Source organism: Desmodus rotundus, chromosome 1 (assembly GCF_022682495.2).
Source record: "Desmodus rotundus isolate HL8 chromosome 1, HLdesRot8A.1, whole genome shotgun sequence".
In the NCBI taxonomy this organism is placed as follows: domain Eukaryota; kingdom Metazoa; phylum Chordata; class Mammalia; order Chiroptera; family Phyllostomidae; genus Desmodus; species Desmodus rotundus.
The window spans coordinates 145,570,207-145,587,377 of record NC_071387.1 but is presented as its reverse complement, the minus strand read 5'-3'; the positions used below and the strand labels follow the sequence as shown (position 1 = coordinate 145,587,377).

At 42.7% G+C, this 17,171-nt stretch overlaps 1 protein-coding gene, 1 long non-coding RNA gene and 1 other non-coding gene across 7 annotated transcripts in view; 1 reads left to right on the top strand and 2 right to left on the bottom strand.

The window, feature by feature from the left end:
• EPB41L4A (erythrocyte membrane protein band 4.1 like 4A) overlaps positions 1 to 13,424 on the top strand; it is a 239,538-nt gene extending 226,114 nt beyond the window's left edge. For 3 of the 5 annotated variants that reach the window (XM_053911423.2, XM_045197611.3, XM_071219408.1), the window contains exons 18-22: positions 4,658 to 4,705; positions 5,266 to 5,334; positions 6,376 to 6,486; positions 7,517 to 7,598; positions 11,760 to 13,424. In XM_053911423.2, coding sequence (XP_053767398.1) covers positions 4,658 to 4,705; positions 5,266 to 5,334; positions 6,376 to 6,486; positions 7,517 to 7,598; positions 11,760 to 11,888 — 439 coding nt within the window. In that variant the 3' untranslated portion in view covers positions 11,889 to 13,424. The remainder of the gene's footprint in view (positions 1 to 4,657; positions 4,706 to 5,265; positions 5,335 to 6,375; positions 6,487 to 7,516; positions 7,599 to 11,759) is intronic. The other 2 variants (XM_045197610.3, XM_024563334.4) reach the window with 1 other exon arrangement.
• Positions 13,425 to 13,708: 284 nt separating this feature from the next.
• Positions 13,709 to 15,254, bottom strand: LOC112307224 (uncharacterized). Its single transcript, XR_002975028.3, has 3 exons — positions 14,785 to 15,254; positions 14,253 to 14,313; positions 13,709 to 13,863 (listed from the first exon to the last, which is right to left on the bottom strand). It is a non-coding gene; the product is annotated as an uncharacterized lncRNA (long non-coding RNA).
• Positions 14,411 to 14,544, bottom strand: LOC112307243 (small nucleolar RNA SNORA13). Its single transcript, XR_002975035.1, has one exon. It is a non-coding gene; the product is annotated as a small nucleolar RNA SNORA13 (small nucleolar RNA).
• Positions 15,255 to 17,171: the final 1,917 nt, after the last annotated feature.

Below are 17,171 nucleotides of genomic sequence, written 5' to 3'. Positions count from 1 at the left end.
GAATCATAGATATGGAGACCATTTTGAGGGTTATCAGCTGGGTGGGGAAAGGGGGAGAATATAGGAAAAGGTACAGGGAATAAGAAGCATAATTGGTGGGTACAAAACAGACAGGGGGAGGTTAAGAGTAGTATGGGAAATGGAGAAGCCAAAGAACTTACATGCACGACCCAAGGACGTGAACTAAGAAGGGTGGGGGTGTGGAGGGAAGGAGGATACTGGGTGGAGGGGAACAAAGCGAGAAAAATCAGAACAACTGTAATATTATAATCAATATAATATATTTTCAAAAATTCTTTTTCTCCCTTTTCCAGTTTTGATTGTTCTGTTGACCTGTTTTCAACTCCATCAACCACCTTTCTCCCCAGTACAGTACAGTCTGCTGTTAACTCACTTATTGAATGTTATACTTTCTTTTGTTTTTTTAATATGTTGCATTCTCTGCTGAGATTTTTCATCTATTTATTATGTCCATATTTTTGCCTAGATTATGGTTATATTTTCTTGTCTCTCTTCATGTACAGTAATTTTTATTAGATGCTGGAAATTTTCGATGACAGCATTAATAGGTTTGGAATATGTTGTCTTCCTTTACAGAGTGTCAGATGGTGTTCTGGCAGGCAGCTAAAATGCTGTTGGAGCCTCTCGAGCTTATTTTTTATGCTTTTAGATTTTGTCATTAGCCTAGGATGTGTTCTTTACTTCAGGCTTGATCCCTACTCCGAAAGCCTGGCCTTTCTGGAGTCTCAGTTGAACGCACACAGTGCTCAGCATGGTTTCTCCACATGTGGCTGCAGCAGAACTTTGTCTCCTGCCACTTCACACTCTGCCTCTGTCATCTTCCGGTCCTGCAGCCGCTGCTCCCTGTCAGGTCTCACAGTCACATTCTGCTTATGTGTACAGTGCCCTGAGTGTTCTCAGCAACTGCTTAAGGAAAACCCCACGCAGACTTCTGGTCTCTTTTCTGCACTGCACATTTCGTCTTACCCACATCCTCATATTCTGGTCTCAGCCTCCTCAGCCTTGTGGAACTGTTGCCTTTTGAGCTCCACCTCCTTGCACCACACTGGGATTGTGTTCCCAGGTCGAAAAAACTGGAGCAAATGCAGGCTTTTTTTTTCCCCCCTCTCAAAGATCACTGGCTATAGCAATAGCTATAGGTCTCAAAGACCTGTAACAGTCATAAAAATATATTGTTATAATTGTTGTATTTTATTAGTTATTGTTGTTAATGTCTTACTGTGCCTAATTTATAAATTAAACTATCATACATGTGTTTGTATAGGAAAAAATAGTATCTGTAGGGCTCAGTAGTATCCAAAGTTTTAGGCCTCATTGGGGGCCTTGGGATGTATCCCCCACAGGTGGGGGAGGAGTGTTAGTTCCTACTGCAGTGTCTCTGAATTGCTATGTGGAGATATTCACTGGTTTAGAATGTTATGATACATCATCCATACATGATTTATCCACTCTGTTTTTTAATCCCCAATGAAAATCTAGGAACTTATATTCATTATAAAATACCAGAGACATACACCAATATAAAACACAAAACCTTTCTCTCCTAAAACTCATGAAGCCGAAATACAATTGGATCTTATCTAGTAAAACATTGAGAAGCATAGTTCTAGCTCATACATTTTTCACCTGCTTTGACATGTCATCATGTTTACTTATCATTAGAAAACTCTGATGAAACTGCTTTTCTTCATAGGTGAACCTTTACTGTTGGGGTATTTGGAAGAGGCATGGAAGCTAACTAAAACAATAGCTCCAGGTTCAAGGCGTCTGTGCGAGAAGGCTCAGGCTCCCTCTGGTGGCAATGATGTCTTACTATTTTTATTGGAAAAAAAGCTGTTGATAATGTGGGAGATGAGATTGTCAGGGTGAAGTGATGATTCCAGTTAAACACAAAACAGAAGTCTGGTGCCTTAGATACAGATTCAGCACGAAGCCCCTGGAAGGGGTCCTGAGCAGTCTTGCGTAGCCAGGTTGCTTGGTTCCACGGCTTCTAACCCTTCTTTACTTGTGAGCAGGGGAAAGGAAAGGAGGGGAAGGTTAAGGCATCTCCTTATTATATCTATTCTGATCGTTCAGGAATGTAATGAGAAGTTACTGAGATATTTATTAAGTGCTTTGAATTCCTTAAATAAAGATATTTTGTGAACTTACAGTTTTCTTAGTAACATTTTCAGTTCTAAGCTTCCTTTTAGAGCAGTGGTCAGTCATAAGACCACAAAAGTAGTAAGTCAAATGCTGCCATACTTATTAAGTGTAAAATAGTTTATGAAATATAGAATATGATATACTATAATATTTTCAAGGTAATATAAATGGAATATTTGGGGAACGTGGAAGGAGACTATTTACGCAATGATGGGGGTTAAATCCTTTGTAGATTTATGAATGTTATTATTTTAGTGTTTTAGAAGAAGGAAAATGGATTCTGAATGATGTTGCATCAAACTAATTTCTTTGAAAATGAATTTAATTTGGGCTATTGCTATAAGGTATGGACAAGGGATGCTTTTAAAGAATATTGGACTAATATGGGACTGCATGTATATTTTTAATATATGTTGTATCTATTGACAACACAGGGTTCTATTTCCTCGGGGACTTCTTTGGAGAGTTCAAGTAAAACATCTGCAAAATTAAGGGCCTTTTAATTAAGAAAAATGACTTAAATTTTCACAGCTTTCTAAATGTACAAAATGCTTTTGAGCTGCTATTCATAAATTCATCCTAAATTATTGATTAAATGTGTGCAGATGTAAGCATGAAAATAACACATTCCTCATTAGCATATGGTTACATTTGTTGAATCACAGGTGGTCTCGCAATTGGAAGAAATGAGCTTTTTTTTTTAAGATTTGGAACTTTTCCCTGCCTGAAAGCTGTTTGAACTTGCTGGCCATTTCAGAGCTCTGTAGTTAAATACGTGAGTGAAGGTGCTGTAGATCTCAATCATCTAGACTAAATTCTTGAATCTTTTAGGACCAATATTTATGGCTGGAAGGACTGATATTCTCATTTAGGTTAAGATAACATTTCTGGTAATACTTTTGAGATGGGAATGAAAGGCATTTCCTGTGGAATTGCAGCAATAGTAATTTTTTTTGTAACATGAAAATACCTTATGTTTTTTCTTTTTCTGATAATTAAGATAGGAAATTTTCTTAGCTGAGAAAAAAATGAAAGAAGATAAATCTAAATACAAGTAAACGTCCTGCAGTTCTAGCACTCAGAAGTATCCACGTTAGTGTCTTTTAATATTGGCACCTTCCCTGGCAGTAGTATTGAATGGTTGACACATTGTCCAGTGAATTGGGCCAGCCAAATGTAGGAAAGGTGGATTCCATACAGGAAATGCTCCCAAGGAAGCACTTCTTTAGATATTTTTAAGCATGCAATTTTATTTTTATTACAAAATCTATTAATAATATCGTATTTTAATGTCTAAGACCAAGATTTTATTCCTTCTTCTTTTTTGTCCATGTTTTGACTCCTTTTGAGTCAAATGAAAGATCTTTACCAGACAGATTTTTTTCTCTACAAAGGTTAAAACTACTTAGTTAATTCAGTGCTAGAAAGTAGCTTATTGTATCCTGTGGGCTCAGAAAGCCCTACCAGAATGCCTTGTGGTGCCCTTATTAATTGAGAAAAATGAAAGCAATGATAATGCCATATGTTGAAAGTGATATTGATACAGATAATAAATATAAAATTCCACAGGGCAATGTACATCGTGGCTTTGCTTAGCTCCAGGCCTTTTCATTGTTAGGATTTGGGTCTTTCTTTGGGCCCATTATTAGATCTCAGTTCTCTTGAAAGGACGCATGAAAGCTTATCATTTTCTCACTAGCAAAAAGACATTCTGGGGCAACAATCGCAGTGCTAATAGATTTCTGGTATTCATTGTTGTCGTGCGGAGTGTGGACACATGAATGCTGACTTCGAATCTCTTACTCTAGGACGTTAAAGGGAGTGGTGTAACTACTTTCTGCTCAAGTCACTCTTGCAGAAGAGATTTGTGGGTCTATACATAGGGATGGTGAAGGGCATATGGGGTGACAGCATTTGTGGGCACATGCCGTTGCCCAGAAATGTCACAACATCAGATGTGACATGAAAGATGGGTCCGTGGCACCCAGTCTGCCAGTCCCACCGCTTCCTTTCCCCTTGTGGTTGCTGTTTCTACCAGGTAATCACAGGTCATGTTGGGAATCTTTCTCTTAGCAGTCAGGGCGAGGGGTGTTGTTGTTGTTGTTGATTATTATTGCGATTACTTAGAAATAGCTAGAAGGACCAGCAATGGAAGCCTCAGATTATTCTTCACTGGCATATCCCCACTGGAGCAGGTGCGATCTGCCCCTGCAGTTCCCAGCTCTGTCATCAAATGAACCCTGTTGTGGCTGCTTTTAATGTGATTCTTGCTCAGTGGTGCTAGCAGATAAATTATCCTGGTGTCTTTCTACCAACCATCCCACATTAGTTCTCCTGGCCCAGCCTTGCTTTTTCATGTCAGCTGGCAAATAAGAACTTCACAGTCCGAAAAATCCCAACTATTGATGTTGGAGCTCTGGCGAAGTTAGCTGTAAGATTGTTAGATGAAGCGTGTGTTTTCAGAGATGACTGCTGTTTTCTTGATTTATAGGAGAAGCCCTGATATCCAAGCTAAAGAAGAGTTATGGAAGCATATTCAGTGAGTACTGTTTTTTTTTTCTGCGTAGTTTTAAAACCCGTGTAGTTTTAAGGCATTGACGAGGAAGACCCCTGACACTGAGAGGCAGCCCAGGTCTGAAGCCTGTCAGACAGTCTTAATCGCCATCATTACGGGGAACACGGAACTCACAGTGGTGGCGCCTGACCGTGCTAGCAGCCCCGACATCTCTGCTCCCGAGGCCACTTAGCCTTGCCTGTAATTGGGCCTCCGACAGGCCAATACTTTACAAATAAACACCAAGGAAAACAGATTCAGAAGGAAAAAAGACACCTACTGCAGGGGAGAGAAGCACAATTTTGTAGAGAAACTAAGGCTGGAGAGCCACCTACATTGGATATAGATAAATTGGAAGAAATTGGAAGAGCTACTTACTGAAAAGATTTTCCTCCCCTTTTTCCTTGAATACATTCTAATTTTTAAATCTCTGTTCCCGGCTTATATTTCTATTAGGTGTGCTAATACCATGTTTTGGGACACATCGTGAAAGGAATTAGTATTTATACCTGCATCACAACTTTAATTTTCTTACTCCCTTCTAGGAAGGAACTAGTGGATCCGTCAGGACTGTCAGAAGAACAGTTAAAAGAGATTCCATATACTAAAGTAGAGTGAGTATGTCTTTGAAAACCTTTTCATAGAAGTTTTATTGATACTTGGCAGTCAGCAATTCATTCTTGCTCTCTATGCAGTGCTTAAATTTGCCTTTACATTTTAACTAAAATGAAAAAGAACTATAGGGAAAGAGGAAGAAAGGGCATATTACAGCTAATCCTTCCCCTTTTGTACACAGTCACTAATATCTCCTATTAACTGACTGTTTGTATGTGGTAGGTACAAAGGGACTTTTGATGATGATGTTAGTTTTAAAATAAATTCCTTTTCTGAGATACTCATTGGTTGGTGACAGAGTTTCTTTTTATTCATTATTTAACATCAAGAGAATTATGTTGACCACAAACCCCATCATATAAGTCCAATCCAATCGCTATCACAGAACTAGCACACTGAATGTGCTTCGTGAAATCATGAATCGCCACTCAGTGTGGGAGGCAGCAGGTGGCCTGTTTACGCAGTTTTCTGCCGGCTGTGATGGTCAGAGAAAGTAGGAGGCTACTTCACTGCTCTATTTCCCTTCTGCAACCCATGCTTCCTTTTCACTCCAGTCCATGTGCAGGTTGGTACACACCCTCCCCACCTCCATCCCCCACCTCTCTCATCTTTAGGCCAGAGATTGAATTCTTAATGACAGGCTAGTTACTAGCTAGACAATCACCAACTTTTTCTGGTAGGAATGCCCTTTGTCTGCATTGTAGAATTTTTTTCTTCCACACTGCAGGAGAGAATACAACTATAGGGAATAATTTCATTACAATCTAGTGGTTGAAAGTAATATACACATAGTAATATGTATATACAAATGCTATAAAGAGTTTTGTTTTTGTGTATGGTTGACGAGCAGTGTTCTGTTGTTAACTTGTGAAATTGAAGCCATTTAGGATTTCCAAACCCGGAAGGGTCAAGTGTTTTTTTTTTTTTTTTTTTTTTTTAAACTCTCAAAGTCATTATTCCTTTGTGGTATCAATATTAAGGAATTATCCTGTTCTGACTTATGGTGTGTTTGTTTCCACGTTTTTTGGTTGCCTGTTCAGGACTCAGGGTGACCCGATCCGCATCCGACATTCTCACTCTCCACGAAGTTACCGCCAGTATCGGAGGTCCCAGTGCTCAGACGGAGAGCGCTCTGTCCTGTCGGAAGTGAAGTACGTGGGCAGCCCTGGGCGCGCGTGGCCCTCCTGGCTCCCGGACAGCACCGTGCAGTAGAACTCCTTATGATGATAGACGTGTTTTATACTTGTGCCTATTAAATATTTGAAATGCGGTTAGTGTGATGGAGAAGCTAAACGTTGAATATTATTAATTTTAATTAATGTAAGTAGCCAGGGGTGGTGGCTAGTGGCTACCCTATTGGGTGGTGCAGATCTAGACCAGACTCAGGCTAAATCATGGCACTTCCAAGCTATGCACTAGAGCTTTCAGAAGAAAGAAAAAAAGATGCAGAAGCTATTCTGTTGTGAATGATGCAGCCATATTTGAGAGAAGGTGGCATAAGAGATTTTGTTTTTTGGTTTGATGGCATTTTTGTCTTTTCTTTTCCTACAGCAAATATCATATTACAGTAGTTTATTTTTTTGTGATTTTTTTTTCTTGTGATGAAAGTGACCGTTATCTGGCTTGACATGATAGGTGATAAATTTTAAATGAGTATATTAGTGAAATAATTATGCATCCACTTGTAAAAGTACTATAATCATAGAAATTCATGTTCTTTGTATTTCTGAGTAGGAATGTTAACCAATAAACTCTGAATTAAGGCTCAAAACTTTGATAAACATTAATAAATTGGGAGATAGCCTAGCCCAGTGGAGAGAGGTATAGGCCAGGTTTTGTTTATTTTTTTTGTTTATAAAATGTAGGCGATGGCTGTCTATAGCACCATAGGTTCATAAAAAAGTACAGATGGCTAAAAAATGTTAGAAACAAAAAGTCTTTTATATAACATGTCACAGTAAGATAAGCACATGTTTTATTCTTGGTTCTTCTATTTATTTGCTTTGATCCTGGACAAATTACTTAACCTGTTTAACTTAATTCAGAAACACTCAACACCTCAGCATTGTGGTGGGTACTATAAGGAATACAGAGATGTATAAAACATGCATTCTAGGCTGTAACCCTCTTTCAGCTCAAATTGTGATTCTCAGAGATAATTCTAAAACTCACTCTCTGCAGCTCAAAAACGGATCTTGTGCCGCCACTTCCCGTGACCCGCTCTTCAGATGCCCGGGGTTCCGGTGGTGCCACGGTTCATCAGGTTGGTAGTGATACAGTTTTAAGGAGGTCTTACAATGATGACAATTTTGAGAAGCGCTTTTCTGAAAGTTATTTGGGGAGGTAGGAAAATGAATCTTTAACTTTACTCTGAGATTCTGTGTTTTAGAAGAACATGTACAAAACGAGGAAGAAAGAGGGGGTGCATGGCCCAGACAAGGCACCACCCGGGAAGAGCTGTATTAGAGAGAGAGAGAGAGAAAGAGAGAGAGACAGAGACAGAGACAGAGAGAGACAGAGAGAGACAGAGAGAGAGACACACAGTGCAAGGTCTGAAAGGGTCTGAGGCTTGGGGCAAAGCCAAGGATAACAAAGATTGTAAGATTGTTTGGAGTAGAATAAAGTAACAATGGCTTCACTAATTCAAAACAAAAAAAAACAAACAAAAAAACCCTCTTAAGACTTTTAGGTATTTTTGAGCCAGAGAAACAAGGAGGAAGTGGTCAACTCTTGGCGGGGCAGATGCTCTATTGTTAGCTGATGGCAGACAGGAGGATTACTCAAGTCCTGTTTTATTTCTGTCTTCTCCATCAGAGGGAATTACTTTTTTCTGGAAATGTTTTAAAAATGTGGTTAAAGGGGAATTCAAGGACATAGTGAAGAATCTAGCTGCCTTAACAAAATCAATTTAACACTCAGCTGAATTAGATATTCCAGGGGAGTACTGTAGCAAACATTTCAGCAAGGTGTTCGACATCACCTCTCATGGTATTCTTTTTAATAAGATAGGGGAAAAGTGTAGTCTGTATAAGGTCAGTGGGTGGATTTATATCTGGTTAAACAACCACTCTAAAAACAAAGTTGATGTTTATAATGGACCAAACTGGATATTTATAGTAGACGAGTGTCAGCCTTGCATGTCATGATGACAGCCTTGTTTGCAGTTCTGTGGTTGTCCGTCTTTTTTGGATTGTGGATCCCTTTAAAAAGCCAATAGAACTACTGTCTCTCTCCCATAAAAATGCATGTAAGCACATAGACAGCTTTGTGTACGAATTCTTGGAGTTCAAGGACAGCCCAAGAACACTGACCCTAGCAGTATTCATCATGTGTTGCCCTTCGCTTGTCCTGATTCATTTTGCCAAGAACAGAAAACACCTACGCTCATTTTTAGGTTAGGTTCTCCAGAAACAGATTCTGAGATAAGAGATTTGCATGGAGGAAGTTTATTGCAAAGCACTTTTAGGATTAACACCTGCTGGGGAGTGGGCGGTTTGGGCAGAGAGGAAAGATGAACTGTGTGGAACTCATATAACCCCAGTAAAGGCATTGCTGATTCCACGGGGAGCTCTGGAGTCTGGACTCAGTTGAGCTGGCTCTTCTGATTCATCCCACCTGGACTCAAGGGGGTTGGGCCTTCACACACTCGCACTCACTCCGTAGCAGTCTTTGGATTAAGGAGGCCCCTGAGGGGGGCATGACCTTGGGCGAGGTGGCTCTCTTCAGCTGAGGGCATTTCCTGCAGAGGGGCTGGGTTTTGAGCTGTATTGCAGCCTTCACTCCCAGCAGCTGGGGTAATTGAATGCCTCATTCTAAAAGGAGATCAGGTGGTTAAACCAGCTTCCACTACAATCTGCATAATGTTTGATTAGATGAATCTGGGAGAGCTAATACGTTGTTCAGACAATTTGTTTGAAATCATTAGCACTTTTAAAAAATTACTTTCATATTAGTAGTTAGGGTTTTACATTGAGACCGATCTACATTTGTGTCTCTTCGTCTCCACATACTTACTACTCGTGTGACTTTGGGCAAAGAGTTTAACTTCTAAGTCTCAGTTTCTGTGCAATGTAGATAATAACCTGCTTTTTAGATTACAGCGAGGAGTAATAAGCAGCTATCTTTCAGAGCTCTTTTCCAATCTTTAAGGTGATTTACTACAAATAGGAATTTTACTTTATTGTAGTTATGCTTTTCTGATTATTCCCTAACTCAGCGATTTTCAACTGGTGTGCCACCAGAATTTTTAAAACATGCAGTACCCGACAAGTCAGGGTACTGACTTCTTTTCCCTTAGATTGTCAAATTAAAAAAATGACAGCAACCAATACAACCATAGCCATCCAGTGTAAATGAATCAAAATTATACCTACTTTTTTGGGGGGGTCAATTGGCAAAAAATACATTTTTTAGTGTACCACAGAATCTTAGTAATTAATGTGTGCCACGAGATGAAAAAGGTTGAAAATCACTGCCCTCGTTAATCATCACCACTTAGGAATCTTAAAAAACCTAAAGAATTCACATTAAATGCCGCACATAAGAACAATTCACTTACATCTTATCAGTGGCACTGGTTCTACGCTTGTCACTGGGACACCTTTGATTCTGAACTGAACAAATAGCTGATGAGCACATCTGAGGAGCAGCCGGCACCGGTCTGGGCAATCAGTAAACCACAGCCTGCGGGCCCAATGCTGCTGCCTGTGTCTGTGTAGCTCAGACGCTGCTCATGATTTTTACATTTCCAAAGAGTTTTTTAAAAAGGAGCATGTGACAGAAACCAGAGGTAGTTCACAATCTGGCCCTTTACAGAAAAATGTTTGCTGCCTCCTGGCCTAGACATACGAGTATCAGACATAAAAGTACAGGCAGACAGAATACAAAAAAATTAGGTAAGCGTTACAAAGAAACAAAGGCCTGATTAGAACATCGAAGGGGACCTCTCTTTCCGTTAGGGCAGTCAGGGAAGGCCTTCTCAGAAAGTGACAGGTGAGCTGAAAGCTGACAGTCGAGGAGGAGCCAGCCAGGGCAGAGGGGGAGGCTGATGTAAGCAGCGGGGAGAGCACGGACAACGGGAGGCTGGGACAGGCCTGGTGTTTGAGAAGCTGTGGCCTAAGCACGGTGGAGTGGGGGGAAGGACAGGTAATGCAGGGCCTTAGATGCCATGGGAAGAGTATGGATTTTATTCTAAGTGCCAAAAGGAAACCACCACTACAGTTGCTGTGAGTGACATGTGCAAGCAGGTAAGTCATACTTCCTGAGTTCCACCTTGGTGCCAGAACAGGCGCCTGGCCTGTCTGTACCCCGCCTTGCCTTTTCATACAGAAAGTGGTGTAAGCGAGGTGCATCAGGGACTTTGATTCACTCATTTCCTTAAGGGTTTGCAGGCAGAGGGGACATAGTCGGTCCTAGACAAACTTAAAAACACGTAATGTTTGTTTCAGGTAACCTGCCAGCTCCTGTCTGGTGATGCTTCTGATATGCTACTCTCCCATGCACTGGTTTGTCTAGAAATCCTCCATCCCGGACAGACAGTCACATGTTTCAAAGTTATCTTGATTCAGTACTCCCCACACGTGTTGTTCCTTCAGTGCTTCTGTGAATGCCAGTAAAACAAATTAAGCCAGTCATAGAAACTTTTAAAGTGATGATTTTTTTTAACCCAAATTAATCCAAAATAGAATTCTGGATACTGAAGCTTATTTAGTGTGGCAGTTTGGGGGATAGTGAATATGCTTGTTACCTGACCTACAGCCCCATGAGGCCATTGCTAGCAGGTAAGACCAGGAAGGTTCAAGAGAGCAGGGAGCTGTGAGGCACTATTAGTGTCATTCTCAGGGCCTCTGCCTGACGTCGAGGGGACAGACAGACACACACACACACACACGCACACACAATCCAATTCCAGAAGTGCTGGGTGTGGTACCCAGGCTCTCCCTGGTGAGGTCCTCCTCCACCCCAGCTGACAGGAATCTCTAGCCCCAAGTGATAGGGGCCCCCAGGGCATTGTGTTACGGGAGTTTCATTCAGTGAGGATGGGCATATAATCAGGGAAGATTATAAATTGTCCACAACTTCTTATTCTCTCTTTGCCCCTCCTTAGAACAGTGGGAGACGGGAGAGCCTGGTTGAGGAATGGCTACAAAGAAAATGACAATGGGAGAGCTGGGTTGAGATTTATGCCTAATTTTCATGAATAAAATTTTTATGCATGTAACTGCCAGAACTAATTTTTCTATATTAAGATTTAAACAATCATGTTATCATAGGTAACTAGAGGGAATATTTGAACAGCTTTTGATATTATGAACTTTTCTTTCTCATAACTTGATGTCTTTCATGTAAGAAAATATTAATTTTTGATGTATTCATAAATTAACTTACCTGTATTTTCTTCTGAATCTTACTATTTTTCTTCTAGAGAAGAAATGGGTCTAAAGATAGCCTGATTGAAGAAAAATCTCAGGCATCTACAAGCAATCTGGCTGGAAAACATGTAGCAAAAACAGTAAAAACTATCCAAGCTTCGCGCCTCAAGACAGAGACTTGATCCCAGCGAGGGGCTTGAAGTGGGGGTGGGGTGGGCGGGTGTGTGTGCTGCCTTTACTTTGAAACTGTGAATTATCATTATTCAAGTATCTTGGACCTGCAAGTGTTTGTTCAGAAGAATTGAGTCAGTTGCTTCTTTTAAAGGTTAAACTACAGTATATTTGTGCTGAAGGGCCTTTTTATTTGGTAACTGGAAGGATGGTCTTGTAAAAACTCATTCACTGGACCCACATCCACAACTAAAACCAGACGCTTCTGCTCCGAGGTCTGGAATCCCGGCCTGCAGCTGGCTAGCTGTGCAACAGCTGCACGCCCAGTGGGATGAAAAAGGTCTTCCCAGCTCTAGGTGGCTCTTGGCCTGTGCAGACGTGTGACGACTGAGGTCACATCACTTTGAGACTGTAGATATTTTTATTCATATAAATGTTCTTTGTAAAGCTGTATTTTGTGGCATTAAGTTCCACTGGTTATTTACAAATGTAAAGCTTTTTGTTTGAAAGCATTGCTTTTAATTTCTAGTGTTCTTTTCATTAAAAAAAAAGCTGTATGTGGATTTTGGCTTACAAATTTGTGATTACCCTCCACCTCAAATGGTCCCTCCATTCAGCTGGGCTATCTAAGTCTCCTCCAAGACCATTTCAGACCTTTCCCCTGTGCAGGTGACTTTGCTATGTACTTTACATGGAAAAATAGACTGATACAAGCCATGTTTTACCTTCCCCTTACCACACCTCTTCCCCAACTGGTTCTTTCAAGCCCATCTCCTTAAGGTTTAATTCTATAGCTGAGAGAACAGGCCAGTGTTCTTCCAGACCAACTAGTTTAAAACGCTGGCTGGATTCCCCAGCTGGATTTAGGGCAGTACTGTGCTAGTCTAACACCTAGCAATCACATGGACACCTCCCTCTCCTATTACCAAGTCCCGTTACCTCTGCCCTCCATAGCTTAATTATCCCTCTAATTTGCCACCAAATTGACTCTAGTAGCCTTTAATTGGCCCACCTGTACCCTTTTTCTTGCAAATGTGAACGAATTCTAGACTGTAGGATTTCCCCTTGCTTCAAACATAGCCTTAAGTGGTCTGGCATCTTACCTGTTCAGTCTGTAACATTCCCAGCTTTCATTAGGGCCACCTAACATGCCTCATTAAGCACTCAACTGTCTACAATCAAAGCACTAATGAGGGAAAGCAGCTACACCTGTCACAAGCAGGGACTTATGGCCACCCACACCCTCTCTAGCTGAAGGCCCTCCACGCGTGCCATTCCTCCAACTTGGCCCAGCAATACTGTCGCCTATCCCTGGTCCCAACTCTGCTTTCTCAGGTTTCCTGACTTTGTCAGATTTGTCTCACAAAGGAGGCTTTACATTTGTTATGACAGTCCCACCCTTCCCTCCATTTGTTTGTAATCTTCCGAAGGGTGGGGCTGTTTTACTCACTATTGTGTTCCCAAGTCCTAGCACAGTGCTTTCAATAAATTTTCTGAATTCTCTAACACATTATTTGTTCTTTCCTGAAAAATGAAGGCAGAAGATATGATGACACACAGTTTACAATTTAGTAAAAAACCCAGTGACAGTGCAAAAGCACACCCGTGCCCTACACACCAACTGGTCTCGTTCAGTTCGTCGTGAGGCACAGGAAGAAAGCACATCTCTCTCTCGGCCTACCGTAAGCCTATCAGTTACAGCAATGAATATTAATCTTAACTGCCGAGATTTAACAAGTTTGAAGTTGCTGGGTGAGGAGGGAGAAATCCTGATTTTTCTGTAAAAGAACACTATTTTCTGGCAGTCACACAATACACAAACCCCCAAGGAGCACATTGAAATATTTATTCAGACTCATTGTTTGAACTGTGTATTTATGGATTGTGGGAAAGTTGTTGTTAGGGTACTCCACACTCTTTGAAAATTTTAAATGATCCAAGCAATTCCTGTGAAGATCAACTTTTCAAATTCTTCACCAAGAAATCCTACAAGAAAAAAATCGCTCAGTTTCACAAGCAAATATTTACATGCACCACTCCTTAACCAGTTCCGAGTACTTGCTACCCCACTGCACTGTAACGCGCTTCTGGAGTCTGATTTAAATGTCCCCCTAAAACATGCCGAGATTTGGCAAGTGGTTCTTTTTCCCTCTAACTACCACACACAGAAACATCGTAAGTTATCAAAAATTAGGTGGAAACAAACCATCCCATTTGCTATTAACTGCACCTCGTTAATTACAGATGTGGCAGGACTAATGAGTATCAACACCCGATTTAACACCCAGAAGAGGCGGCATCCCCATGTAGAAAGGTGGTCCAGTTCCCTTTACAAATGACTGCTGCTCGACAGAACTTCTACTTCAACACCTCACCTTGGGTCACGTGTGTGCTCCCGGGTAGCAGCAGTCCACGCTTTCGGCAGCCACCTTTCACCTGGACAAAAATTAGTTAAAACCGGTTATGAGAAACTCTACACTAAATGCTGGCAGACCCAAGATCCCACGTGCAAACAAATTAATGTGAGAGCATACACTGTTACTTACGCAGCGCCTACACCAAAGCCATCAGATTCAAGGGCAGGAAAGGGCTGCAAAGTGTTTAGTTTACGCCTTTTTTGACACCACATTCACTAGTTTCCAAAAGTGAACGGGCAACACAAAGGCAACACCAAGTTGCTACAAAGACGGCCGGATCTAGGGTCCGCGTGGCTGACCCTACGTCAACCCGCTGAGACGCACCGTAGTTGGTTAGAGCTGCAAGGGGAACCATGAACTAATCCCAGCTCTATATTCTTTCCAATTCAAAATGCGACAGCGCGATGAACACTGAGACACAAAGTGTTCTTGCATGCTTAAAATCTTAAGTTTAATGAGGCTTTTTTTTTACACTAACATGAAAACTCACCTGCAGAGTTGGTGCTACTCATTCGATTTCCGCCAAGTTCTGTGCTTTGACACGGCTGTCGTGCTCTAAATCTTAGGTGACTCTTTACGTCCGCGCTGTGGCAGGCCGTCCCCTGCCACAGAAATCCTCGCTCACATTACAAACTCCCTGCCATACACGGTCGGCGAACGACAAACAAGTGCACTCAAACCAATGTCCCCAATTCCTGGCGTGGGAACGCAGACTGAGGTCCGCTTCGGGCCTCGCGAGGCTCCACCGACAACGCGGCCGAGGACGGGCCCAGCCGCGGCCGTCCCAGCGCTCAGGGCCCGGGACCTCGGCCCCGGCGGGGCCGCCGCGGGCGCATCACCGGGCTCAGGGCGGCCGCACGACGTGCCCACCGCCCCCGCCGGCAAGAGGCGGTCGCGCTCCCCCGAACCACCGCCATTCAGGAGCCGCTCCTCGCAACCGAGGGACGAGGGCAAGAAAGGCCGAGCAACCTTCCCACAATGCTTTTCTACCACTGGAAGGGTCCACGGCCCGAAGGGAGAACGGGCTGTACCATCGGCCGCCGCGCGCTCGCGAAACGCCGCCTCCTGGCGGGAGGGCAAAGTGCCCAGCAGTCGACAGAGGCGGAAGCCGCACTCCTTTTGCTTGGTGCGCCCAGTTCTTTCCGCGGGGAAGGTGGTTTTTTTAAAAATCGAATGTGTATCTGCACCCACCTCGGCTCCCAGCGTTGGGAGCGCGTGGTCAGCGCCGAGCTGCGCGTGTAGCTGAAGGACTTGAGACCTTTTTCCTGGGGGAGGACAGAGAGCTCACGACCTCCAGCTGAGGAAAGAGTAAAGTCATTCATTCAAAAATATTTACTGAGGACTTTGCTTCAGGCCGCGTTTTAAGTGCCTGGGCATCAGGTGTGAAGGAGACAGGCGAGATTCCTGTCTTGCTTTCTGGTGGCGTGGGGGCGGCGCCGGGCAGGCAGGTACCGCCCGGACGCAGTCAGCCCGGGTAGTGTGAGCGCCAGCGAGGGAACAGCGTGCCGTCCGACAGAATGCACTGCGAACCACGACGGTGCTGTAGACGTTTCAAAGTGTCACATAGCCAAGTAAGAAGAAACATTAATTTTAATAGTAACTCAACACAGGCTAAATACCATTTCACATGATATTAATTCAAAAGTTAATGATATACTTTCCATTCCTTTATTCCTACTAAGACTTAAAAGGCCGTTGTATGTTTTATGTTTCTAGCACATCTCATCCCCACTAGTCACATTTCAAGTGCGCAGAAGCAGGCCTTGGCCCACGTGGCTGGAATAACCAGGGGAGTGCAGGGTGGCCTAGTCCGCAGCAGAAGATACAGGCAGCAGCAAATCATATAGAGCTTTGGACTTGTGGTAAGCAGTTGGGTTTTTTTTTTTTTTTTAAAGATTTTATTTATTCATTTTTAGAGAGAGAGGAAGAGAAGGAGAAAGAGAAGGAGAGAAATATCAATGTGTGGTTGCCTCTGGTGCACCCCGTACTGCGGACCTGGCCTGCAACCCAGGCATGTGCCCTGACTGGGAATCGAACTGGCAACCCTTTGGTTTGCAGCCCACACTCAATCCACTGAGCTACACCAGCCAGGGCAGCAGTTGGGGTTTTATGCTGAAATTTTAGAATTGATTATTACCGTAAAAATGAAGCAAAGGTCGTTTGCTGGCTTTTTGCTGATAATCATAACTCATTGAAGGGATAGGGACTGCAGTGATACAGGCTGTATGGGAACAACTGGTGTCTTTGCTCCCATAAGCCCTAGTAGAGACTCGTCCAGACACCACATTCGGGCACCTTTGTTTGATTATTTGAGGTTTACTGCTGAAAAAAAAAAGAAAGGCCTGGACGGGAAGGAAGGAAAGAAAATTAAGCTCATTGCCCAGAGTGGTCAGCACACAAGGGCTAGCCTGGACCAGAACATCAACTGGGGGACGGGGTGGAAGAGAATGGCCACACAGAAGGAAGTAACTATAATCACAAGAAGGTAAATAACTCTTAAGACCTTCATTAGGAAGTCACTGTAACACCTCGGGGAGAGAAAGTTTGGGGAAGGAGGACAACAGCTTCAAGAATGTCATTTAATGTCACTGAAGGGTACAGTGTGGGGATTGTACCAAACTTTAATGTTACCTTCTTGCTGGAGAAAGTCAGGGAGAGGGCATTGCCTTGGGCTGGAACAGCCGGCTGAGCCAGGTTTAGGTCCACCTCTGACAGGTGTTCCCTTGGGAAAACAAGCACTTCTCTGAGCCCAAGCTTCCTCACTTACAGCGCGTTAACTGTGACATGTTATACCCTTGGACCACGTAGCTTAGTTTAAAGAATTAAGAAAGGTTTGTGGAATCCTCTAGTACTGTGTAGTACGTAGTAACATCCAAT